The sequence below is a fragment of the Carettochelys insculpta genome, chromosome 1 (genome assembly GCF_033958435.1).
Source record: "Carettochelys insculpta isolate YL-2023 chromosome 1, ASM3395843v1, whole genome shotgun sequence".
NCBI classification, from domain to species: Eukaryota; Metazoa; Chordata; order Testudines; family Carettochelyidae; genus Carettochelys; species Carettochelys insculpta.
Genome location: NC_134137.1, coordinates 11,911,705 through 11,936,603, shown reverse-complemented (window position 1 = coordinate 11,936,603; position 24,899 = coordinate 11,911,705). Strand labels below are relative to the sequence as shown.

The 24,899-nt window shown below is 53.6% G+C and overlaps 1 protein-coding gene across 5 annotated transcripts in view; it reads right to left on the bottom strand.

The window, feature by feature from the left end:
- The window catches only part of INPPL1 (inositol polyphosphate phosphatase like 1), an 87,275-nt gene that overhangs the window by 49,296 nt on the left and 13,080 nt on the right, over window positions 1-24,899 (bottom strand). For all 5 annotated transcript variants that reach the window (XR_012648522.1, XM_075016747.1, XM_075016821.1 and 2 more), the window contains exon 2: window positions 1,248-1,311. Coding sequence is in view for 4 of the 5 variants with exons in the window: in XM_075016747.1 (XP_074872848.1) it covers window positions 1,248-1,311 (64 nt within the window). In the remaining variant the exon portion in view is untranslated. The remainder of the gene's footprint in view (window positions 1-1,247; window positions 1,312-24,899) is intronic.

The window sequence follows — 24,899 nt, the reverse complement described above, 5'->3', positions numbered from 1 at the left end:
GGCGGGCAGGGGTGGGGGTGCACAGCAGTGCCTGGTGGGCGGGCGAGGCTGGGGGTGCACGGCAGTGCCCGGTGGGCGGGGGTGGACGGCAGTGCCCGGTGGGCGGGCGGGGGCTGGGGGTGCACGGCAGTGCCCGGTGGGCGGGCGAGGCTGGGGGTGGACGGCAGTGCCCAGTGGGCGGGCGAGGCTGGGGGTGCACGGCAGTGCCCGGTGGGCGGGGGTGGACGGCAGTGCCCGGTGGGCGGGCGAGGCTGGGGGTGGACGGCAGTGCCCGGTGGGCAGGCGAGGCTGGGGGTGGACAGCTGTGCCCGGTGGGCGGGCGGGGGCTGGGGGTGGACGGCAGTGCCCGGTGGGCGGGCGGGGCTGGGTGTGCACGGCAGTGCCCGGCGGGCGGGGTCTCTGCCCAGCCCAGCACTCCCTGGGGCAGGGCAGGTCTGGCTCTGCAGACCCAGAGGCTGGTGAACGGCGCCCTTGCATCGGAGGTGCTGTGAGCGCTGTGCGCCCTGCAGGGGGTGGGAGGCCAGGGCCACACAGGCTCTTCCATCAGGAACACAACTGCTAACCACACCCGGGGCCAGCCTGTCGCCCGCTGCCCTGCCCTGGAGCTGCCCAGAAATGCAGCCACCTCTGGGGCGGGCCGCAGGGCAGCGCTCCGCTCTTCAGAGGAGCTGAACGGGGCCTGCAACCCCTCCCCGCAGCAGAGGCACCTCCAGTGCACAAGGACGCAGCCCACGGACACCACCGCGCTCCGGGAGCCGGCTGACTGGCCGGGGGCAGGACTGTACGGGAATTCAACGCCTGGCTGGCCAGACAGACGGACACATTCACACCCACCACGTCTGACAGCTCCAGTCCCTGGAGCCACTGCCCAGCTCAACCTTTCCTCCGTCCCCTTGGCCAGGGAAGGCAGAAGCTGTTAGGTCCGGTGACCTGTCCTACCCGTCCCGCTCTGCGGCTACCCCCGGGTCACTTGGCTGCATGATCTGGCGGGTACCGAACGCAGGACCTTCTCCCTCAGAAACAGAGGCCTCAGGCCTGAGCTGGGGAGATTTTCCACCAGCGCCACTAGTAGGGCTTTTATCCTTCGCAGGCCTCTGGCAGCAGCGACATGCAGTTGCTGGTACTGGGCAGCTCCCAGCATACGCCTGTGTGGCCTTGTCCCCAGGGCCCTGCCCCACGGCTTGGGCTCAACAGCTGGGCCCAGCAGCAGGAGCCCTTGTCTCGAGAGGCAGCGCAGCCGTCCCTACCTGCACGGCTAGGAAGTCGTCCTCGTCGGGCAGGATCCGGTAGGTGTGGACGTGCTTCTGGAACCTGCGGCCAGCCAGAAGGAAGAGGGGTTAGAGAGACCGTCGCACGGCCAGGTCTATGCACAGCAGTACCGGCTTGGGGCTGACGCACCGGGCTGGGACTCTGGTGCTTGGGATCCAATACGCGGCTCTGTCACTGACTCCCTGGGTGACCTTTGGCTAGTCCCTTAACCCTGATCCCCAAAGGTGCCTAACTCCCATGGACTTCACAAGGAGCTAGGAACCTAAATACTGTTGCGCCTCAACCTCTTTCTGCCTCTCTCCCCTGTTTTACAGAACGGGATCAGACTTCCTCTGTCCAGCCCTTGCATGCAGGGCGGGGGCAATTCCCCTGCGTGAGTCTGTACAGCACCCAGCGCAGCGGGGCCCTGATCTCACTGAGGGTCTCCGAGAGCCTGGGGGATAGCAGTGCTCTGCTTTCTACCTCCGGCTCTCAAAGCAAATCCAAACACTGATGAATTAACAGGGGGAATCTGAGGCCCAGATGGGGGACTCATCCCACTTCAGGTACCACACCGGAGCCAGACCCAGCAAACCCAGCACCCACCCCATACTGTAACCACAGGGCCAGCTTTCCAGAGCTATGGGGCTGCCCTGTGGGCTGGAACAAGCTGCACAATTCCTGCCAACCTCTGCAACACACAGCCAGCAGCAGCTCCCTTGCTGAGTTCTAGCCCAGCGGTACTCGAATGGGGCAGGGACAGCCAGTGTAATCACCCAAAGGTGGGCTCACACCTGGGACCTCAGGAGCTCAGTGCAGGAGCCTCTTACAGCAGCAGTTCCCAACCTTTTCCAGAGAGGGACCCAATCTGACAATGCAGGAAGACTCGGTGACCCAGAGCAATTCGAAATCAGGGCGGGGCTGAGCTGTCACTAGCTAATTTTGCACCCGCAGCAAGAAGATAAAATCGGGCCCCCTCAGGTGTATATATTCACAGCAGTTATTTCACAGAAAAAGGGGAAATACATTCATATAATAACACTGTTTATTACAAAACAAAGCGGTAGAAACGTAGCATTTTTAGTCTGTAAAGTGTTACACTTCTGCTGCTTTGTTTTGTTGGAGTACAGACTAACGCAGCTACCCCTGTTACTGTTTATTACAGTTGATTATTATTTTATTATCGTTGATTTGAGTTGGGGGGGGAAGACCCTCAGCCCCACACCTTCCCCTCCCCCCGCACCCCAGCTTAAACCCCACACTTAGAAGCTGGAGGGGCTGGGGGTCACACTCAGGCTGACAAATCAGCTACAGAATACAGGAGTGGGGACAAAGGAGGGGAAGGGAAGAGGGGGCAAAAATGACTTTCTGCCAGCATCTGTTAAGTGGCTCGCCTGGGACAGCTGCAAATATCAAAGGTGGAGAAGCTGTCTTTGTAACGGCTAATTGCTTCTCCATTGACAGAGATAGCTGCTGGATGTGGCAGCATGAAGGAGCTGCAAATGGCTCCTTTAAGAGCCACATGAGGCTCCGAGCTGCTGGCGACCCTTAACAAATCTAATCGCAACCCCCGTTTGGGTCCCGACCCGTAGGTTGGGAACCCCTGCTCTGCAGTGTGAGTTAAGGCTCTAGAGAAAGCTCACTCATACTCTGTGTAAGTGGTCTACATGTGAGCCATAGGGGACAGGGAACCACACCCAGGTGCATGGGTTACACAAGCAGGTTGCAGGGGCCACCAAGCATGGCCAGCGTTAGACCCTCAGCAAAAAGCCGAAGTCCAAACGTGCAGGGGCTGCAGCCCAGGACTGTGAGCCCCAAAGCCAAACCCTGACCAACTGAGCTCTACGGGCCGGGGGCCTGGGGCAGCTGCCCTGCTTGCTACCCCCAGTGCTGCCTGGCTTTGAGACGCAGACAAACAGGGGTGGCACAGGTGGGCTGGGAGCTCGTACAGCACCTGGGGGGTCAGGCCTCACTGCAGTCCCCCCCATGTCGGAAGGTCCCAAACCAGCCCCGGCAGCTGGGCAGGAAAGGACGGCCGGGGAATATTTCCACCCTTGTACAATTCAAAAGCCAGTTCCAGGAGACTGGCTGCAGTGCTGTGAAATGCCAGGCCTGGGCCCCGAACGCAGCCCTCACTGGCACGCCAGCAGCGATATCTTCCAGGGCTCAAAGATCAAGACGCGGGACGGAGGGCGTTATCACTGAAAGCACCTTAGCAACCTGCAGGAGAGCCTGTACTAGCAACACCGGAGCACACTAAGGTGTGTGGGGAGTGCTGCTCTCGGCTCGCTGGACTCCAGGTGCTCAGCCGTGTGTCATGAGCCTTATACCGCCAGCAGCTAAAGGAGAGACTCTCTTGGCTCAGGTGCTAAGCAACTGCCCTTTCGAAGAGGGAAGGTGGGGGTGCTGTCCTTGCCGCTGCTTTGACATGGTGGATGGTCACAGTGCGAGATTGCTGGCAGGCAGTAACACCTGGAAGCACCACTGATATCTGAGGCCCATGGTGCTAGGAGCTGTACATAAACAGAGTGAAAGTCCCTATTTCATGCAGTTCATAGTCTACAGAGCCAAGGCAGACAAGGGTCGGGGGGGAAAGTGAGTCATAAGAAGGGACTTGCACGGGTCAGCAGTGGAGCTAGTGAAACAGACCAAGTTTCCGGATGCCCAGATCAATGCCATACCCACTAGGACACACTGCCTCCCAGAAACAAACAGAGGAAATTGCTGCCTGTTAGGAGTTTTGAGATCTGTCCCTGCCAGGGGCTAGAAACCGGCCAGAGGGGCTGCCAAAGTACTGCCCACAAGGACACCTTTTTAAAGCAAGTACTTTGGCTTCCCTGTTCAGTTCCCCCATCTCCCCACCCACAGGCTTCTCTTTGTGTTGCCATAACAGCAGGGAAAAGGCACTGCGTCTGACACCGTGCTAGGCAGCCCAGGGATGCGCCAGGGATGCTGCCAAGACAGCAACCAGCAGGTAAGGGGCACAGCCTGGCTGATGCTGCAGCCAGCCAGAGGCAGCCACTCTGGTGCCCGTGGGGCTCTGAACACTGCTGCGTTGCCTTCCTCCCCACCTGCCTCTTCCCACCACTGTTCCCTGCAAGCTGAGCCACCCAGCAGAGATTCAGGGGCCACCCGGGTGATTAGCATTTCCATTGGTGGCACACATCTGCACACACCTTGGTGCAGACAAAAATGATTCAGCACATGCATGGAAAAAATTAGAGAGCTCACTGCTTTGGGCCCTGCTCCACTCCCTTCCGACCGAGATTCCCTCTAACTGTTTCCGCTCACATGCGGAATAAATTTTATTACATGCACTGGGCCAGGCTGGATGTGCACCACCAGGAGAAACACAGGCTGCTGGTTGTTGGCGCTTTGCTAATCAGCTGGACAGCATTTGAAGCCCTCCTGGACAGCCACCCAAAGGCCAGCTTATAGGTGCTCTGCTCCCCGCCCCAACATGGAATCTGAGCCCGCAAGGGAACAGGGCAGGGAAAGGCCCTTGTCAGTGATAGAGGAAGAATGCTCAGGAGACTGGATTCCTGACGGCTTGGGAGCCTTCCCTCCAGGCCCATAGGGCGAGAGGACAGGGGCTGCATCTAGCAGGCACATCAGAGCTGTCAGACTGGGTCAGAGCATGGTCCATCTGGCCCTGGGGTCCTATCTCTGACCAAGGCAGGCAGCATGTCCAGAAAAGGGCACTCATGGGGCAGTCCAGCCTGTCATGCTCTCTTGGCTTCTGGCAGTCAGAGCTTTAGAGACAGCCGACTCACCTGGCTGCATCCCTGAGCCCCTTGACTAAGAGCCACTGACGGACCTGGTCCTTCAGGAACTCATCACATTATTTTTTGATCCTCGTTATGTCTTTGGCCTTCTTAGCACCCCCTGGCAGAGAGTTCCACAGGTTAACAGTGTACTGTGTGAAAAAGCACCGCCTCTTGTTTGCATTAGAACACGCAGCCTATTCATTTCCCCATGCGCCCTGTGGTTTTTTGTATTGAGGAGGATAAAGCTAAGTAACACTGCCCTCACCTGGGCAGAACCAGACTGTTCTGTTGTGGGTCATAGTCCCTATACTGCAAACAACTAGCATGGCGCTCTACTGGGCCAGTGCGCTACCTTCCGGCCCAGACTTACTGCTAGGTGTGGGGTAAGGTAGACTCCTGGGGGCGCAATGCAGCTTCAGGTTCCCAAGAGACCATGCTTCCTGCTCATTGCATTCTCCAGCATTATCCTGCTCTTCCGTCCTTGCTGCATCTGGGGAAACAGCTGCTCCTTTCTAGCACTCACTGCCTCCGTCACCCAGCCCCCAGGAGGTCAGTCAGACATGCACGTTCACACCAGTAAGAAACCTGCTCCCCTAGGATTCCCCGGCACAGGGGCCGGGTCTCCTGGCTTGTGCTACCCTCTTTCCTCCACCACACCTGTGCCGCCCCAGCTACCTTACAGAACACGGATCCTCCTGCTCCCCAGCCCTGGGTCAAGGGACTGATGTCGGTTCCTTATTCACAGGATCAGCTCCTTAGCCATGGCCCTCGGGTCCTTACTCAAAATGGACCGATAGACAATTGGTTTGCACGGAGATTTCAGCAACGCACGGTGGTGACAATGCAAACAACCAATTACTAGCGTCCCAACTGAATAAAGAAGCTGGGTTTCGAGAGCCAGACTGGGATGCAACGAATCTTGCATCGAACATCCCCATGACCATCAGCTGGTCCCGAAGGAACTGGGACATGCCCCTTGCCAACCTGAAATGTCGTCCTTCAGCCACGGGCTGCCAGCCACGTGCCACGGCCCCATCCCAGTTCCCTTCCTTCCAGCCTTCCAAACATTTGGGGACCCTCTTGTGAGTCCTCTCTGGTTTTCCAACATCCTGTTGGATGTGTGGACACCAGCGCTGGACACTGGATTCCAGGAACAACACCCGACAGAGAGAAAACCGCCTGCCTCCCCAGTGGTTTGAGGTGGGGTTATCAGCATTCACCAGAAGCTGAGCACTTGGGCAGCCTCCGAGGAAAGAGTCAGGTGCTGCCCAGCTCATTAGCAGAGCACCCACAGCCCACAGCCTGTGTTTTACTGGTGGTGCACATCTGCAGAGGCCTTGGTGCACATAACAAAATTTATTCTGCCCACGGATGGAAAAATTTAGAGGGACCCCTAAGGGATGCCTACTTTCTGAGACCCACCAACTCGCCACTTCTCAAGTCTTCTTTCTCAAGGCCATACAGGTCTCACTCCTAACCCAGAATTCTGCGCAGCGCTAATGAATGCCTACGTGTGTAACGTCCATTCAACCCCGGGGAGCTGCCTCCAGCTCATCGCATGCATGAGCCCATCCTGCAGTAAGCGCAATGAGTCCACATCGGTCACATGGCCTTCAGCCATTCCTCCTCTCCCCCGGGACAGGCATGCCTGCGCTGGGGGTGTCACGCTTTGACAGGGCTTCCGGGTTGTTTCTTCAACTGTTCGGCATAGGATTGGTTTTCTCTAGTAGTGAAAGGTGCCCATGGCAGTGCAGTTATGGTAGAGCCGGGCTGCTCAATGAAATGAAGGGATAGCTCAGTGGTTTGAGAAATGGCCTGCTAAACCCAGGGCATTGTAGGGTCAATGCTTGAGGGGGCCATTTAGGGGTCTGGGGTTTCTTTAAAAAGAAGGGATGGTCCTGGGGACTGGACTTAACGACCTCCTGAGGTCCTTTCTGGCTCTATGAGATGTGTATCTCCATATATTAAATAAATATATTATATTTATTTAAGCTTGCAGCTGGAACAGGAGATGAGCAGGTCTGTGAGGGTTGCTGACGGACTTCAAGCCACTGTCTGCGGCCAGCCTGCTGCATGGGCCAGCTTTCCCCTTACTGCAGAGACTTCCGCTGGGCCTGGCCTGCCGAGCAGCAGTGTTGAATGCAGCTTTTGTTCTGCAGCTTGAAGATAAGGGCCGGGCGTGTGAAGGCAACCTGAAATTCTCCAAGAAGCCAGGCAGGGAGTGGCAGCTGGGCCTGGCAGCCGGCACCTGGCCCTGCAGTGTTCCATACCAGATAGAGTTTCCTATTTGCTGAAGGTTTCCAGCAGAGGTACCTTGCACAGCTGTAATCCAGCTGAGCCGCGACAAAGGCAGGAATAACTTTGTTGGGATGGAGTCTCCTAAGCCAATCAGAGGTCGCAGAAAGCCTTACTCATGGCTGCTGCCGGCCTGGTGTTAGTGAGCCAGCCAATAGCGTTCCTAACCTACACACCTAACTGAGGAATCATGGGCAGGTACCTTCAACTACTGGACTCCACACTGTGGCCACACACTTTGTCAATCCCGCCTATAATGTGGGCACAGGATGAAATCAGGCATGTCTAACGAGCCCTGTTCTCTAAAAGCCGTATTGGCGCACAGCGTCGGTACTCTTCTGGGAACTTCCCCGGGACAGAGATTTCCTTAGCTAATTCTTCCAGTTCATCAGCCTGGTGTGATGCAAATACATTATCTTCCTTCTTTTCAAATACAGAACAGAAATATTTACTGGACGCTTCCAGCAAGTTTAACAACCTCCCCACCTTCATCTTGTTGTTTATACCCCTGTCCCTTTCCTAGGATTTTTTTTAGACCCTAACATTCGTTGACAACTCTTTATTGTCCTTACCCTGCTAACCACGGACTTCTTTCCTATCGTCTTTAGCTTCCCCTAACAAGTGTCTGCACTACATAGGGCTCTAGAGGTGATCCCAGCAATTACAGATCAGTAAATCCAATGTCGGTACCAGGCAAATTAGTTGAAACAATAGTAAAGAATAGAATTGTCAGACACATAGGAGAACATAATTTGTTGGGCAAAAGTCAACATGGTTTCTGTAAAGGGAAAATCATGTTTTACTAATCTACTAGACTTCTTTGAAGGAGTCAGCAAACCCACGGACAAGGGGGATCCAGTAGATATAATATACGTAAATTTCCAAAAAGCCTTCGACAAGGTCGCTCACCAAAGACTCGTAAGTAAATTAAGTTGTCATGGGATAAGAGGGAAGATCTTTCATGAACTGAGAATTGGTTTAAAGAAAGGAAACAAATAGAAAAAAAAAAAGCAAATTTTCAGAATGGAGAGGGGTAACTAGAGGTGTTCCCCAAGGGTCAGTTCTAGGACCAATCCTATTTAACGTATTCCTAAATGATCTGGAGAAAGGGGTAAACTGTGAGGGGGTAAAGTTTGCAGCTGACACTAAACTGCTCAAGATAGTTAAGACCAACGCACACTGTGAAGAACTTCAGAAAGATCTCACAAAACTAAGTGACTGGGCAACAACATGGCAAATGAAATTTAGTGTGGATAAATGTAAAGTAATGCACACTGGAAGAACTAATCCCAGCTATACGTAAGGCTGATGCATGCGAGCCATCGGCAGGAAGGAACGAACCTGCGACCTGAGGGGCTACAGCCCTGTGCTCTACCACATGAGCTAAAAGCCAAGCCTGTAGCACAGCGACATCACTCTTCCTTGTTAGTGGGCTCAGAGCCTCTGGGTGACACATATCAGAGAGGTGGCCGTGTTAGTCCGTATCTTCAAAAACAAGAAGAAGTCCCGTGGCACCTTATAGACTAACAGATATTTTGGAGCATCAGCTTTCATGGGCAAAGACCCGATGCATCTGACGAAGTGGGTCTTTGCCCACGAAAGCTGATGCTCCAAAATATCTGTTCGTCAATAAGGTGCCACGGGACTTCTTGTTGTTTTTGAAGAGCCTCTGGGGTTACATGTACATACAATACGATGGGGGCTAATTTAGCTACGACTAATCAGGAAAGAGATCTGGGAGTCATCATGGATAGTTCTCTGAAAACATCCACGCTGTGTGCAGCGGCAGTCAACAAAGCAAAGAGGATGTTAGGAATCATTTAAAAAGGGATAGAGAATAAGACAGAGAATATCATATTGCCCTGATATAAAACCACGGGACGCCCACATCTCGAATACTGCGTACAGATGTGGTCTCCTCATCTCAAAAAAGATACACTGGCACTGGAAAAGGTTCAGAAAAAGGGCAACTCAAATGATCAGGGGTTTGGAACGGGTCCCATGTGTAGTGAAATTAAAGGGATGAGGACTTTTCAGCTTAGAAAAGAGGAGACTAAGGGGGAATAGGATAGAGATCTACAAAATCATGAGGTGTGTGGAGAAAATGAACAAGGAAAAATTATTTACTTCTTCCCACAATATAAGAACTAGTGGGGAGGGTCACCACATGAAATTAATGGGTAGCAGGTTTAAAATAAATAAAAGGAAATTCTTCTTCACACAGAGCACAATTAACCTGTGGACTCCTTGCCAGAGGCTGCTGTGAAGGCTGGGACCATAACAGAGTTTAAAACAGAGCTAGATAAATTCATGGAGGTGAGGTCCATTAATGGCTATCAGCCGGGATGGGAGAGCAATGGTGTCCCTGGCCTCTGTTTGTCAGAAGCTGGAGATGGGTGGCGGGAGAGAGATCGTTACTTGCTCGGTTCACTCCCTTGGGGGCACCTGGCACTGGCCACCATCAGCAGACAGGATACTGGCCTAGATGGACCTTTGGTCTGACCCAGTGTGGCTGTTCTTATGTTCTTAACTTCTAATTTACAGTGATCACTATCTCTTTCCCCCCTTTTCAATACATCACACGTTTGGTTTTTTATCTCTAATTGCTGCTTGCACTTTGCCGTTGAACAAGGATGGAGGTTTAACCAAAGTTGTCCTCTCTCTTGGCTGCGGAATCATAGCTTTTTGTCCACCTCACATACACTTCCTGCAGAACTCCCACTTTTCGTTTACATTTTTCTTTCTGAATTTCTTCCCCCAATCATTTTCATGCATCATTTTCTTCAGGTTTGGGAGATTCGCCCACTTGAAATACCACGTCTACATATTGCTGGTCGAGACGGCCCTCTGTTTGCACATATGGGATGGAATCACATTGGAATCATATGTCAATGGGCCACCACCACCGTCCAGTCCAATGATGAATTCATCTTTACCATAACGAGGACTGACACAGCCTTAACTTGTGTCCTGTGTCCCTTGCCGAGTCCTCTGTCTTAATATGGAGTCACCAAGGCTGATTAGGTGCATTAATGGTGGAAGAACCTCTCTGGGTTGCTGCTTGTTTCACCCGGCCAAGACTGCCATCCAGTAGGTCCCCTGTAACTTACGGCTCCATTACTCCAGAGACAGGACCTTCTGTAGTTAAGTCACTAGGGGTTTTGCTACATCTAGCAGAGTTGAATGCCCTCAGGCTCTCTGTCCCTTCTTGGTCACAAACCGCCTTGGTCACAAACCTTCTTTGGTTTCTGCTCCATCCAATTCCTGCATCACTCACTGATCCTTCCCCCTTGTCGCAGACGCTACGAAGATTTCCAGACTCGATGTCCTCAGACGCTGCATAATGCAGCGACAGGTCAATGTTTTCTCCCTCAGCAAGGCAAGCAGCTTCCTGCGACCAATTCCGTCTTCCAGCAGAAAGGAAACTGCAGCACATCCAAGGTAGATCCCAGCAGTTGTTCTCAACAGGCAGAACACGACACTCACAAAGTCCTTCCAACAGTGGCGTCCGGATCCCCAGCTTCACCCACTGGCTCCTCCTGCATGTCCGGGTTTGGGGTAGGGATAGGGCAACCATATCTCCCTGTCCCAAACACGGGACAGGGAGAGAGGGGCGGCTCTTCCCAGCTCTGTCAAGCCCCGGGGAGCCAGGAAGGAGGCAGCAGCCACCTGCCCCAGCCCCCACCACTCCCTGGGAACCTGGGGAAGCAGCAGGGATGCAGCAGCTGCCCACACTCCCTCTCCCGCTTCCCCGAGGCTCAGGGAAGTGACTTCTGCCAGCAGCTGCTGCTGGCGGAAAAGGTCGTGGGGGATGGCCCGAATACGGGACAATTTGTCCCTTTTAAAAATATGGCAGGATGCCGTTCCGGTGTTCCCAAGCACAGGCCCGTCCCACCCAATATGGGATGGGTGGTCACCCTCGGCAGGGAACGCGGTTGGCTGCAGGCGCCACACGTTTTTGCAAAGAAAAATGTTCCCGTCAGGGAGTTATGCTTCAGCTCCCTCAGGAGAGCGTCACAGCGATGGGGAGGTGTCACTCGGAGCGACCTGAGACTTTTCCACCACATCCAGCCCGTGAAAAGCCAGCAACCTTCACTCACAAAGCAGACTGGGGGTGGGGACGTCTCGGCAGAGCAGAGCTGTAGGTCCGCAGGCGACTTTTCCCAACTCCTTCAATCTGACAGCGACGGAGGCATGTCACTTGGGGGTGATGCAAGACTGACTTTGTCACTCACATCCCACCACATCCCAGCGCCCGATTTCATCGGCCTCAATGAGATTTCTAACAATGTCATTTTTTTTTTAGACCGATAGATTTTTAACTGATGTGGACTTTCGATGATACAAAACTACTCAAGATAGTTAAGTCCAAAGCAGGCTGTGAAGTGGACAAATGGATCTCGCAAAACTTAAGACCGGGCAACAAAATGGCAGAGGTTAAAGAGGTCGCCATGTTAGTCTGTATCATCAAAAACAACAAGAAGTCCTGTGGCACCTGGTAGACTAACAGATATTTTGGAGCATCAGCTTTCGTGGGCAAAGACCTTCCACGCGGGTCTTCCACTTGGAAGGTCTTTGCCCATGAAAGCTGATGCTCCAAAATATCTGTTAGTCTACCAGGTGCCATAGGACTTCTTGTTGTTTTTGCAAGTGGCAGGTGAAATTCAACGTTGAGCAAGGCAAAGCAATGCATCCCATCCAAAATGATTAACCTGATTTCTCCAACATAAGAACCCTCGACGTGCCAAGTCGCTCACAATGGTGTCTTGAGAGACTCCTTCTGAGAACTGTCAGGAGTGCGACAACCGTACCTATTGTCACCTTTCCTGTTCCTGATCGCAGTGGGCTGGATTATGAGCAGGACAACTGATGGCCGTCAATGGACACTCTTCAAACAGCTGGAGGACATTGATTTTTCTGATGTTGCCCTCCTTTCTCTCCGACACAAAAGCATGGAAGTAAAGGTCTCAACACTGGACAAAACTGCCTCAGTGGCTGGACCGAGTATTAACAAGGGAAAGACCGAGACAACGAGGATCAACCAGTCCGACAACACCATCACACTGGAAGGGGATGACCCGGAAGTTGTGGAGCAGCTCCCCTATTTGGGGAGCATTTTGGGCAGAGAAGGAGGAACAGAAAAAGGGTATCAATGCCAAGATGGCAAAAGCAACAGCTGCATTCAAGGCTCTTGATCCCCTATGGAGTTCACAAATAATATCTGCAAAAACGAAACCGCAGATCTTCAACACAAATGTGAAGCGCGAGCTCGTGTAGGGAGTCGAGACTAAAAAGTCTTTAAATCACAAGCTACAGACATTCATAAACAGATGCCTGAGGTCCGTCCTTCTCATCAAATGACAAGACTTGGTCGCAGACGAGGAGCTTTGGAACAGAGCAGGACAAGAAGCACTTGACGTTCAAATCAAGAGAAGAAAGTGGGGATGGCTAGGCCACGCTCTCAGAAAACCATCATCCAGCACAGTCCATCCAGCTCTCACACGGAAGCCGCAGGCAAAACGCAAAAGAGGGAGACCTCCGACAACATGGAGAAGATCTACTGAGATTGAAGGATAACAACTGGGGTACTCCTGGAGTCAGCTACAAGTTCTGTCCTGACACAGCGTGAAGTGGAGGAGCCTTAAGGGTTACCGAAGACCTATGCTCCACCTGGAGCAAAGGGGTTTAAGTAAGTAAGTAAACGCACATTGGAAAACATAATCCCAACTGTACTTATAAAATAACGGTGTCTAAATTAGCTGTTTCCAATCAAGAAGAAGATCCTTGAGTCATTGGGGCCAGTTCTCTGAAAACAGCCATACAGGGCTCAGCAGCCGTCAGAAAAGCAAACAGAATGGTAGGAACCATTGGGAGAGGGACCGACAATGAGACGGTAAATATCACAGTGCCACGATATAAACTCACGGTATGCCCACACGGGGAATACTGCATGCAGCTGTGGTCAGCCCGTCTCATGGAAGATATATTTGAACTGGAAAAAGTACAGAGAAAATTAAGAGAAGTGATTAGAGGTTTGGAATAGCTTCCAGCTGGAGAGACTGAAAATACTGGAACTGTTCATTATGGAAAAGAGATGACTAAGGGGGGGCCATGACAGAGGCCTATAAAACCATGACTGTTGCCAAGCACAGAAGAAAAGTGGTAGAGGAAGAACCTCTCTAATCTGGAACTCTCTCGTCCAGCAACCTCTATAACCCGGCGTGATTTTAGTTAGCCAACCGACCATTTATTATGGGTGTAGCCAAGTTTCCCACGGTCCCATAAAGTTTGTTTCCAGCCACTCATCCTGACTCTCAGCGTCCTGGGCTGTTATTTAGCTGTAATTTACCCCGCAATGTCTTGGAAGAGCCCAGTAAGCGGTGGAAGCGTTGGCAATGTGCTAGACGATGTTGACTTCCCGTGGTCTGGCAAATTCTCTCATTCAGCAGCGGTCAGGTCCTGAGGGTGCCAGAATAGAGAGGTTCAGCCAGCCATTGTCCTTTCATATAACTCAAAGAACTAGAGGTCACCTGATGAAATTACCAGGCAGCACATTTAAAAGAAACAAAAGGAAGTATTTCTTCACACAACAGTCAACCTGTGGAACTCACTGCTGGGGGATGTTGTTGAGGTCACGTGTCTACCTAAGTTCAAAAACTAATTCGATTAGTCTCAGAGATCAGGTCCAACAATGACTATTAGCCCAGATGACCAGGGACACAACTTCTCCTCTTGGTGTTCCTCAACCTCTGACTGCCAGAAGCTGGGGCTGGATACTTGCCCTGTTCTGCACCCAGCACCAGTCTCTGAAGACAGGACGCAGGGCTATGTGGACCTCTGGATGATCCATTAAGGCCATTCTTATGTTCTTGTGCAATATGGAACTGGGAAACCTGGACAAAGCACTGGCACCGTGAACAAGGAGGTGGGAATCGGGCTGGACTCCGAACAGCCATCCTGCGGGGTGCTGCCCCTCCAGAGGTGGGACGGAGCTATTCTGTGTTCCATAATGAACCCGCATAGGACTGGACTGGATCATTGCTTCCCCAAACGGTCTTTACAGCCCTGTCACGTGGCCAGGGAAACACAGGTTCCCTCTTACTGCTTGGCAGCAGCCACAGCTACCCCGGAACTCTGTATGTACTGAAAACCTCATGGTATCAGAGAGGGGAAACAGAGTCACAGCCCTTCCCCCAGCCCCATCCTGACTGCTTCTTATGATCAGCCTGAGCTTTGACCGCACATCAGGGTCTCAACCTTCATTTAACTTAGGGCCAGTTCCAGTCCTCCAATGCTCCTCATGGGCCAGCAGGCACCCCCCTCTGGCAGGGCCCTGGGGACGCGGGGTTCTGCATGTTCTCCTGGCCCCAGCTCTCCATGCCATCCAGCGTTCCCTACAAGATGAGCGCTTGGGCGGCCGCCCGGGAGAGTTTCAAGGTGCTGCCCAGCTGATTAGCAGAGCACCCACAGACAGCAGTCTGTGTTTCTATTGGTGGTGCACATCCACACATTCCTCGGTGCACTAAACAAAATTTATTCCACCCGTGGACGGGAAAAATGAGAGGAAACCCTGGTGCCACCCCCGGGTGATTTAACACCCCCTGCCATGAGGCCTCCAGGGCCGTCCCGTCCACAGCACAGTTTGGTGCAGCTGCCCCAGGTCCCGCAGCAGCCACCTCTACCGTTCTGTGGATGGGAGGTCCCCCACACTCCGGGTAGCCTCGGGGCGCCGGGCAGGCTGGGCTGGCAGCAGGGCTTAACGCCCCGCCCCCGGGAGTCGCTGGGAAGCAGAGCTATGCAGCAGCATGTTCCCATGCCAGCCACAAGCGGAGCTGGGGTGCTCGGCTCTCTGCCGCCACAGGGCAGCAGAGCAACCAGGCTGGCTGGGAGACAGCAGCAGAGCAGACGCTGCTGCATGGCTCCGATTCCCTAGTGCTACATGAGCGTGGGGCACCCGGCCCCCTGGTAATCCTCAAGGCCGCGGGCCTCGGGGGGGGGGGACAGTGGGTGGGGCTGGAGCAGGGGCTGGACTAGGCGAAGAATAGGGACACACACATGCCACAGGACTTGTGCGCCAGCGGCTGGGCTGTGAGTTCGAGACCCGCCCCCCACTGTACCGTCCCCCAGGCTGGGCTTCTTCTGTCTGGGAGCCGGCTATCCCCCTCCCCAGAATTTAGCCCTTCCCGACCTCGGCAGCGCTCCAGGTAAGCTCCTGACGCCAGTGAAGAGCGGCGTTGCCCGGCTGCTGCGGCACTCTCCCATGCCGGCTGGATGAACCCAGCAGCGAGTTAGGGTGCCGGGCGGCCAGGAAGTTCTTTCTTTTCAGTGGCAGCTCACAGGCGCCAGGAGCCGCCAGCAGGGCAACGAGGTGGTGTTGAGAGACGCCACAGTGACCCATGGCAGAATGGACGCGACCCCAGAACACCAGGGCACTAGCCCCAGGGGCCACTCTGCTTTGTGGGGCAAGGTGGATTCCGAGGCCGGGGCGGTGGAAACCTTTGGCAGATGCCCTGTTACCTGCTTAGCCCTTGCGCACATCATACCCAATGCGCAGCCAGGGCTCACGTGCCGCTGACGGCAGGACGCCCACCCACACAGGCTGCCGGCCCCACACTGCTGGGATTCCGCTGGGCCTAGAGAGGGGACCCCCAGTCGCTTTTCTCAGAAGCCCCCAGAGGCAATGGCACCTTGGGAATAAGTAGAAGACAGGTCCGGGGGGGCTACATGTGGTCACATGCCCAGAGTCCATCAAACTCCCACGCCCTCCAGCAAGCAGCTGGCTGACGCTCCCTAAAGGTGACAACCTGAAAGCCCAGGAGCAGTAGGGGAACCAGGCACCCGAGTGACTGTCACAGCCGTTAGACCGCGCACCACCGCCATGTGACCGACCGCCTGCCTCTTTCACCCACAAGGAAGGAAATCTAAAAATAACCAGCTGTATTCAAATGCACACGGAAAAAAAAAAAAAAGTTAAAAGGGCAGGGAAATTTCAGTGGGCAAGGCAGGGTCTGGGGACGGTGCAGCCTGGACTCACAGGCCCGGGCCAAGCCAGCAGCTTGATTTCCTCTCTTCCCACGTGAGGCGGGCCCAGCCCGGAACACCGGACCCAGCCGCCCAGCTGCGAGCAGTTTTAATTTGACTCTGGATCCAGACACTGCAACTCTGGCACTGCTGTGCTTTCCCTAGCGGTTCCTCGCTTAAACCGAACAACCACTCCTGCCCAGGGGGGCAAGACCGCTGAGCTGGCCTGCCCCAGGAGAGCCAGTCCTCGTCACTGAGCTGCAAGAGGCTCTTCAGCAGCTGTTCACAGTCCCAGGGCTATGACACACAGCTGGGCAATCCTGATTCCATCCACAAGAGGGCAGTGGTTCAGGCCCATGAGCCCACACACGCCCGCCCGCCCCCTCCTCACATAGCCTCACCACACCAGGCTAGCAGGCTCTGCCTTAACAGGAGAGGTCGGCAGAGCTAGAATTTGGTTGTGCAAAGCATCGGCTCTACAGAGAGATGAAGTCACAAACGTCAGACTGTGCCTGGGTCTTCCCCTGGGATGAGGAGACCGTCCCGGAGTCAGTGCAGGAGCCGCGCACATGGACAAATGATTCACGAAGCCATGAGAGGAAACACAGGTGTGTGGTAATTGTGCATCAGATGGACACACCTATCGTGCAAGAAAGGATACGTTAAGCTGAAGCAGGAACGCACAGCTCACATCACCGGACCAGGGCAGGAGAACAGCCCGATCGGCACAGTGTTATGGTGTTATACGCACCAGTGGGAACACCCGGGAGGAGGGTTGGATTTTCTCAGAGTCCCACGAGAGAAGTATATTTGGGTCCTTAGCACCACATCCCCTAATGGGCGTGTCAGGTAAATCAGAGGGAGAGATGCCGGGGGCAGAGCGTTGTATCATTGGCATAGGTTCCCCTAAGCCAGTTTGCCCCAGAAGCTGTGGAAAGCCTGACTTCGCAATGGGCCCTACCTGACGGGGAGGAGACGGCTCTCCAGGAAGGGCAGAAGGCGGGTGCAGGAACGGGAGGGAGAACCGGGTGTGAGCGGGGAAAGCCAGGCAGGAAGCTCGGGGAGTGAGGACAAGGAGCTCCAGGAAAGGTCCTGACTAAAGCTGAGAGGCCCAGAGAAAACAACCACTCTGGCAGAGGAGCAGGCCTGGACATGCGGTACAGGGCCCGGGGCTGGAACCCAGCATAGTGGGTGTAACTGGATTCTCCTACCGGCCCCCAGGAAGGGGCTGCAGGCTGAGCTGAGCTGAGCTGAGCTGAGCTGAGGCAGGGCCCCAGAAAGGGTGAAAGGATTTTGTTTGTGTTACAGACATTTTTGGACATTTCACTCAGCCAGCTGTGACCCCAGCTGGAGTCGGCATAAGATGGTGACCACTGGAGAGACCACCAGCGGCGGTGTGAGAGCTGCTATGCGCCCCTGGGCCACAAGAGGGTATGAAGTGTTGAGTGGATTTCTTGGCCAAGCCGCCAAAGTTAGAGCAACCCCAAAACTGCTTGACTTACATCCACACCAAAGTGCAAGTCTACAGAGCCTGCATCCTCAGCACCCTCCTTTACGGCAGCGAGACTTGGACCCTGTACGCCCGCCAGGAAAAGAGGCTGAACGTCTTCCACTTGCGCTGCCTCAGGCGCATCCTTGGAATATCATGGAAGGACAGAGTGACCAACACCGCCGTCCTCGAGCAAGCTGGAATCCCAACCATGCACACCCTCCTCAGGCAGTGTCGGCTCCGCTGGCTTGGCCACGTCCACAAGATGAATGATGGAAGGATCCCAAAAGACATCCTGTATGGCGAGCTAGCCTCTGGCAAAAGACCTCCCGGACTCCGCCAATTGCGCTACAAAGATGTTTGCAAGAGGGACCTCAGGGAGGTAGACTTCAAGCCAGACAGCTGGGAGGAGCTGGCAGACGATCGCAGCAGATGGAAGCAGGAACTACACAAGGCCCTTCAGAAGGGTGAGTTGAGGATCAGACAGCTAGCAGAGGAGAAGTGAGCCCACAGAAAGCACAGCCAGGACCTGCCAGACACCCACTACACATGCACCAGATGCAGCAAGGACTGTCACTCTGTGTGGGCCTTCACAGTCACAGCCGACGCTGCAAATGATGATTCCAAATGGAACTACGAAGGGCGCGATCCATAGTCTACGCAGACTGAAGGATGCTACTGCCACTACATCAGACTAGTGCAGATGGGCCCCCAGGGCTAGGAGCTGTGAAAAGCTCCATGACACCTCCCCACGCTTCCGCAAAGAGCTCAGCTCAGCCAGAGTGAGAAGCTAAGCCCTTAACCTCTCTGGCTCAGCTCCCTCTCACAGGCCTCGGGTGACAGGCCTGGTCCTTCCCACAGGCAGGTGCCCAACCTCACACCAGCAGCCACAGACATACTAGAGACACCATCACTGGACCTAACCATGTCAGCCACACCACCGGGGGTTCAGACACCGGCACATCCCCTAATGGGCACACGCCTCCTCGTGTGCCTGCAATGCCCCTCTGCCATGGACACTGGGCAAACAGGACAGTCACTGAGGCAAAGGATGAATGGACACACCTCTGCCATCAGGACCTGGCACACATGCAAACCTGCAGGTAAGAGAAATTGGAGATACCCAGCTCCTAGAACTGGAAGGGATCACAGGAGGTCATCTAGTCTAGTCCAGTCCCCTGCCCTCTTGGCAGGGCCAAGCACCATCCCTGACATCTATTCGCCCCAATCCCTAAATGGCCTCCTCAAGGACTGAGCTCACAGCCCCAGGTTTAGTAGGCCAATGCTCAAGCCACTGAGCTATCCCTCCCCCCGGCCATGCTACTCTCCCTGGACAAGGAAAGACTGTGGGGCGACATGATAGCGTTTTTCAGGTATCTAAAAGGGAGTCATGAGGAGGGAGAAAACCAGTTCTTCTTGGCCTCTGAGGACAGAACAAGAGGCAATGGGCTTAAACTGCAGCAAGGGAGGTTTAGGTTGGACATTAGGAAAAAGTTCCTAACTGTCAGGGCGGTCAAACACTGGAATAAATTGCCAAGGGAGGTTGTGGAATCTCCATCGCTGGAGATATTTAAGACCAGGTTAGATAAGTGTCTATCAGGGATGGTCTCGACAGTACTTGGTCCTGCCACGAGGGCAGGGGGCTGGACTCGATGGCCTCCCGAGGTCCCTTCCGGCCCTAGCATTCTAGGATTCTAGGATTCAATAGAGGCGTTGCAAGTCACCATTCTTCTGCAGAAGGATCTTAGCACGAGGTTACAAAGGGAGCCGTCTGAATTGGACTTCGTCTGCAAGTTTGACACGTTTAACCTGGGGCTTAACCGAGATCTCAATTATCTTGCGCGTTACAAGGCAATTTCACCACCTTTGACATTTGCAGGAATAACCCCATCCCACTGAACTTCATTTACTCCTTCCACTGCTCCTATTAGTCACAGGTGACTTCCCCCAACCTTTTGTTTCTTCTCCTTCCTTCCCCCACTCCCTGCTGCACAAACCCTGGATTCTTCTTATCAGCTCCAATCTGAAGTGGGCCTCCCCCGTGAAAGCTCATTACCTAAATAAACGTGTCGGTCTTTAAGGTGCCGCAGGACTGCTTGTTTTTTGCAACGCTGCCAGCTGGCCCAGCCACCCCTCCGAGCTCTTTTCTGTCACGTGGGAATGATAAAGTCTTGCCTGGTGCTGAGCCTCCTTACCCCGTTCAGCCCACCCCGGCTGAGGGCAGGCGCAAAGCCTTGGCATGCACGGCCAGCAGCTGGGACACAGAGCCAAGAGCAGAGGCCTGCAGCATATGGGGCTCAAACCAGGTCCCCAGCACGGGAGATCAGCAGCAGAGGCTGATGCATGGGACCGGCAGCTGGTATCAGCATCAGCATGGGCCCAGCGCCTCCAGCGCCCGCAGTTCATAAGAACATAAGAACATAAGAATGGCCATACTGGGTCAGACCAAAGGTCCATCAAGCCCAGCATCCCATCTGCCGACGGTGGCCAATGCGAGGTGCCCCAGAGAAGGAGAACAGAAGACAAGTGATTTATCTCCTGCCATCCATCTCCTGCCCTTGTTATGAAGGCTAGGGCACCATACTTTATCCCTGGCTAATAGCCATTTATGGACCTGACCTGCAAAAATTTATCAAGCTCTTTTTTAAACCCTAATAGAGTCCTGGCCTTCACAGCCTCCTCGGGCAAGGAGTTCCACAGGTTGACTGTGCGCTGTGTGAAGAAAAATTTCCTTTTATTAGTTTTGAACCTACTACCCATCAGTTCCCATGCTTATGACACGCCAGCTCAGCCCCAGGGTCCGTCCAGCCTGTCTCTGGCAGGGGCCAACACCGGCTGTTTCCAGGGAAGGTGTGAGAACCCCGACGGCAGATGGGCCTGGGGCAAGCTGCCTGTTCACTGACGGCACCTCTATGCCAGAAACTTCAGCTGACCTTTGCCGATTCACATCCACAGAGCCCGCCCCCGTCAGCGGTGTGTGTCCTCACCAGGGGCACGTCTACCGACAGTGCCCCAGCTGCCCCCCCAGGCTCCCAACGGGGAGCTCTGCACCCAGAGTCCGGGCAGCTTCTGGGATCCCACTAAGGAGCCAGGAGCCCGTGTGAAGCCGCAGCCCAGCTGGGAGCAGAGAACCAGGTGGAAGAAGGGAGCTGGGAGAACAGCTGGGTTGCAAGCCAGGACCCAGGACCCAGTGGGCAGCACAGCCAGGAGCAGGGAACCCAGAGAGCAGACGGGTTGTTGCTGGTGCCACCCCCCCACTCTGGGAACAACAGCTGAGGGCTGACAAAAGGAACCGGCAGTGTTGCCCTGACCACACGGACAGGCCTATGCCTCCCCCGGGGCGGAGCCGTGAGTTCGATGCAATGCCAGTGGCAGGCAGGCTGGAGCACATGCTGACGTCCGACGGTCGAGACACACCGCCTTCCCGCTAGCTAACCCTGGAGCGCAGACCAGGCCTAAATCTCCCCTGGCTCCCAACAGATACAGAGCAGCCAGAGCCCCAAAGCCTGAGGTTTCTGATCGCTGTCAAAATGTCTGTCGTCATACCCAGAACTCTGGTTACTCTTTTTCTCCCTGGGACTGTTCACTGCTTGAATTTAGCTCCAGTTTTGACTCCTGTGACTTCCTGTGTCAGGGAGTTCCACAGTCAGCGAACAGCAGGGGTGAGAAAGCGGTTCCTTTTGTCAGCTCAATAAAGTACATTGTTCGTTTCGCTGAACACAGCTGCACCCTGAGCAGAGGTCTGCTATCTGCAGGGACACCCAGGTGCCTCCCCAGAGCTGATACAATTCAGTTCAAACCCCAGAAGGTGCACGATCAGTTTAATTTTCCCCCTCCACAGAGCACTGCTTTGCATTTATCGAAAGTGAACTTCGCTGGCCATCGTTCAAGTCCCTGAGAAATTTCTCTCAGTTTCTCCCTCGCTCCACCCAAAGCGGAATTGGAGACAATTTTTGTATCAAAACCTCGAGAAAGCTCCTGCACAGGGGGCAGGGCTGTTTTAGGTTTGATTTTAAAACGGAGGAACAGGCTGAGAATTTGAAAGCGGCAGGCAGCTTGGGTGAAAGTGATCACGAAATGATAGAGTTCATGATTCTAAGACAATGCATATCAGGAAGGCAGACAATAGTAAACTCAGAGAACTGGTAAGTAAGGTCCCAAGGGAAGAAAGACTATGAGGAAAAACACTTGAAGACAGCTGCCAATTTTTCAAAGGGACATTACTTATGACACAAGAACAAACCACTCCTCTGCGTACGAAAAACAGGAAGTGGAGCAAGAGACCAACTCGGCTTAACCAGGAGATCTAGAATGACCTAAAAAATGAAAAGGGAAACTAAGTCAAAGTCCAAAGGGGGAAGTAAACAAATCACACAAGATTGTAGGGACAAAATTAGAAAGGTGAAAGCACAAAACGAGCTCAGTCCAGCTCGAGACATAAAGGAAATGAGAAAACGTTCTACAAGTATACTGGAAACAAGAGGAAGACCAAGGAAGCAGGGGCCCGTTGCTCAATGAAGAGGGAGGAACAGTAACAGAAAACATGGAAATGCCAGAGGTACTTAATGATTTTTGTTTCAGTCTTCACCCAGAAGGTTGTTGGAGACCGGATGCTTCACACAGTGAATGCTAGTGGACCTGCTAGGGCAGGTCTAGAAGTTAAAACAGGGTAGATGAAGTTAAAAATTACTTAGAAAAGTTAGCTGTCTTTACGGCACCAGGGCCTGATGAACTGCATCCTAGAATACTTGAGGAGCTGCTAGAGGAGGTATGAGAGCCACTATATGTGATCTTTCAAAAGTCACTGACGTCAGGAGAATTTCCAGAAGACTGGAAAAGGGCAAATCTAGTGCCCATCTATAAAAATGGAAATGAAGCTATCCCAGGAAATTAGAGACCAGGCAGCTTAACTTCAGAGCCAGGAAAGCTGATGGAACAAATAATTAAGGAATCCATCCGGCAACATCTGGAAGGTAAGAAGACGACAGGTAACAGCATGGATATGTCAAGAACAAATCATGGCAAACTAATCTGATGGCTTATTTTGATAGGATCACAGACCTTATGGCTGAAGGGGAAGTATTGGATGTAGTATACCTAACTTCAGAAAAGTATTTGCTATAGTATCACATGACCTTCTTGTCAGCTAACTTGAGAAATGAAACCTGGATGTGGCTACTATCAGGTGGCTGCATAACTGGGTGAATAACCATTCACAGAGAGTAGTTATCAAGGGTGCACAGTCAGGCTGGAAGGGAGTAACAAGACGGGTTCCACAGGGGTCAATTTTGAGGCCAGGTCTGTTCACAATATCTTCCGTGATTTAGACAATGGCACAGAGAGTACGCTTATCCAGTTTGTACGCTTATCCAGTTTGCCGGTTGGACCACGCTGGTAGGGTTTGCCAGAGCTTTGGAGGACAGGCTCAGAATTCACAGATAGACCGTTTCGCCAGTCTGAGGAAAATACCAGGAGCGGGAGGTTGCTGGATCAAATACACTCGATAGGACAGAGTTCAGTATTCACGCTGGGTAGGAGTGCAGGTTAATGGGGCTAGATTAAGCATGTTTTTTTAGTTTCTTTAGGGAACAGGATGCCAAGATGTGAAGTGTGTCAGTTACCATCTAAATGTCCCTCTCGGAGAGCTACTTCCAACTAAACCAGAGAGATTTTATTGCTGCCAGCGTATTACAAGGTACTGTGCCGCCACCGCCAGGGGCCAGGGACAGAGAGAGCACAGGAGTTATGCCAGTTATTTGAGAGTGTGATCTGAAGAAGTGCGTTCGTCCCACTAAGCTCATCGCCTAATAAATCATTTTGTTAGTCTTTAAAGTGCTACACGCCTGCCTGTTCGTTCAGGTAAACAGAAGTGCGCTGTAGGCTGAAGCTCAATAAGGACAAATGCAAAGTGCTCCATAAAGGGCGGAACAAGCAGCTTCACACGTACAGAATGGAAAGTGACTCCCTCGGAAGGACCCCTGCAGAAAGGATCCAGGGGTCATAATGGACCACAAGCTAAATATGAGTCAGCAAAAAAAGCAAACGTCCTTCTGGGATGCATTAACAAGAGTTTTGTGAGCAAGTCACAAGGGCCGTGTCTCCACTTGCATTCCGCTTTCAAAAGAGGCAGGCAAATAAGGGAATTCCAAAATGCAAATGAGGTGCAAATTTACATACATTGCATCTCATTTGCACATTCTTCCAAAAGAAGAAAAGCAGTGTAGGCACAGCTCTCCTGAAAGCAAACCCCTTCTCTGAAAGGATCCTTCTTCCTATTTTTTCAGTTCTGTCAAAAACGGGGTGTCCTTTCGACAGAGCTGCTTCTGCACCGCTCTTCTTCTTCTGAAAGAAGCTCTTTCCAAAGAATATGCAAATGAGGCACAAGATATGTAAATCCGCACCTCCTTTGCATTTTCAATTTCCCTCATTTGCATGCCCCCTGTACGCACCGTGGTGGCCCTGTGCAGAGCCTACTGGGGGGAGGGGCTGCCTCAGTTTCCCCCGACAGACGTGCAGTGAGCTCGGTGACTCTTTTCGGAAGGGAGCAGCTCCCCGTCAGAGGTCTGGATTATTTCACCAAAATCAAATGTGGCAGGCCCGCAAACCTTCCCCCGCAGCATCCTACCCAGGAAGGGCTGAGTTAACCGGGGGCTGCCTGTCTCCTCCCACCAGCCTCGTTACCTGCACAGCCCTCTCGCCCTCACCTAAGGAAGGGGACCCCCTCTGGGCTGGGAGGGGTGTTCCTGTGTAGCACCCCCCCAACACACAGCTCCCCTGTGTGCCCTCTTCTCAGAGCCTCCCTGGCTGAGCCCCCATCACCTTCCTTAGGCTCAGCTGGGTCTGTTTGCCCCATGGCCAGGGGGAGCTGGGGGGGGCAGCCCAGAGCTGTACCCCTGCAACTCAGGGGGGCTGGGTGGAGGTGGGGGGGCTGATCGGTATCAGAGGCAATCCCACAATGGGCAGAGTTCCCACAGCTGGCAGATCCAGGGCCAGGGCCTGGCTCAGAGGCAGCTCAGGCTTGGCGAGGCCAGGCAGCAACGGTCAGTTACTGACAGCTTCCTCCTCTTCCCGGGCCTCCC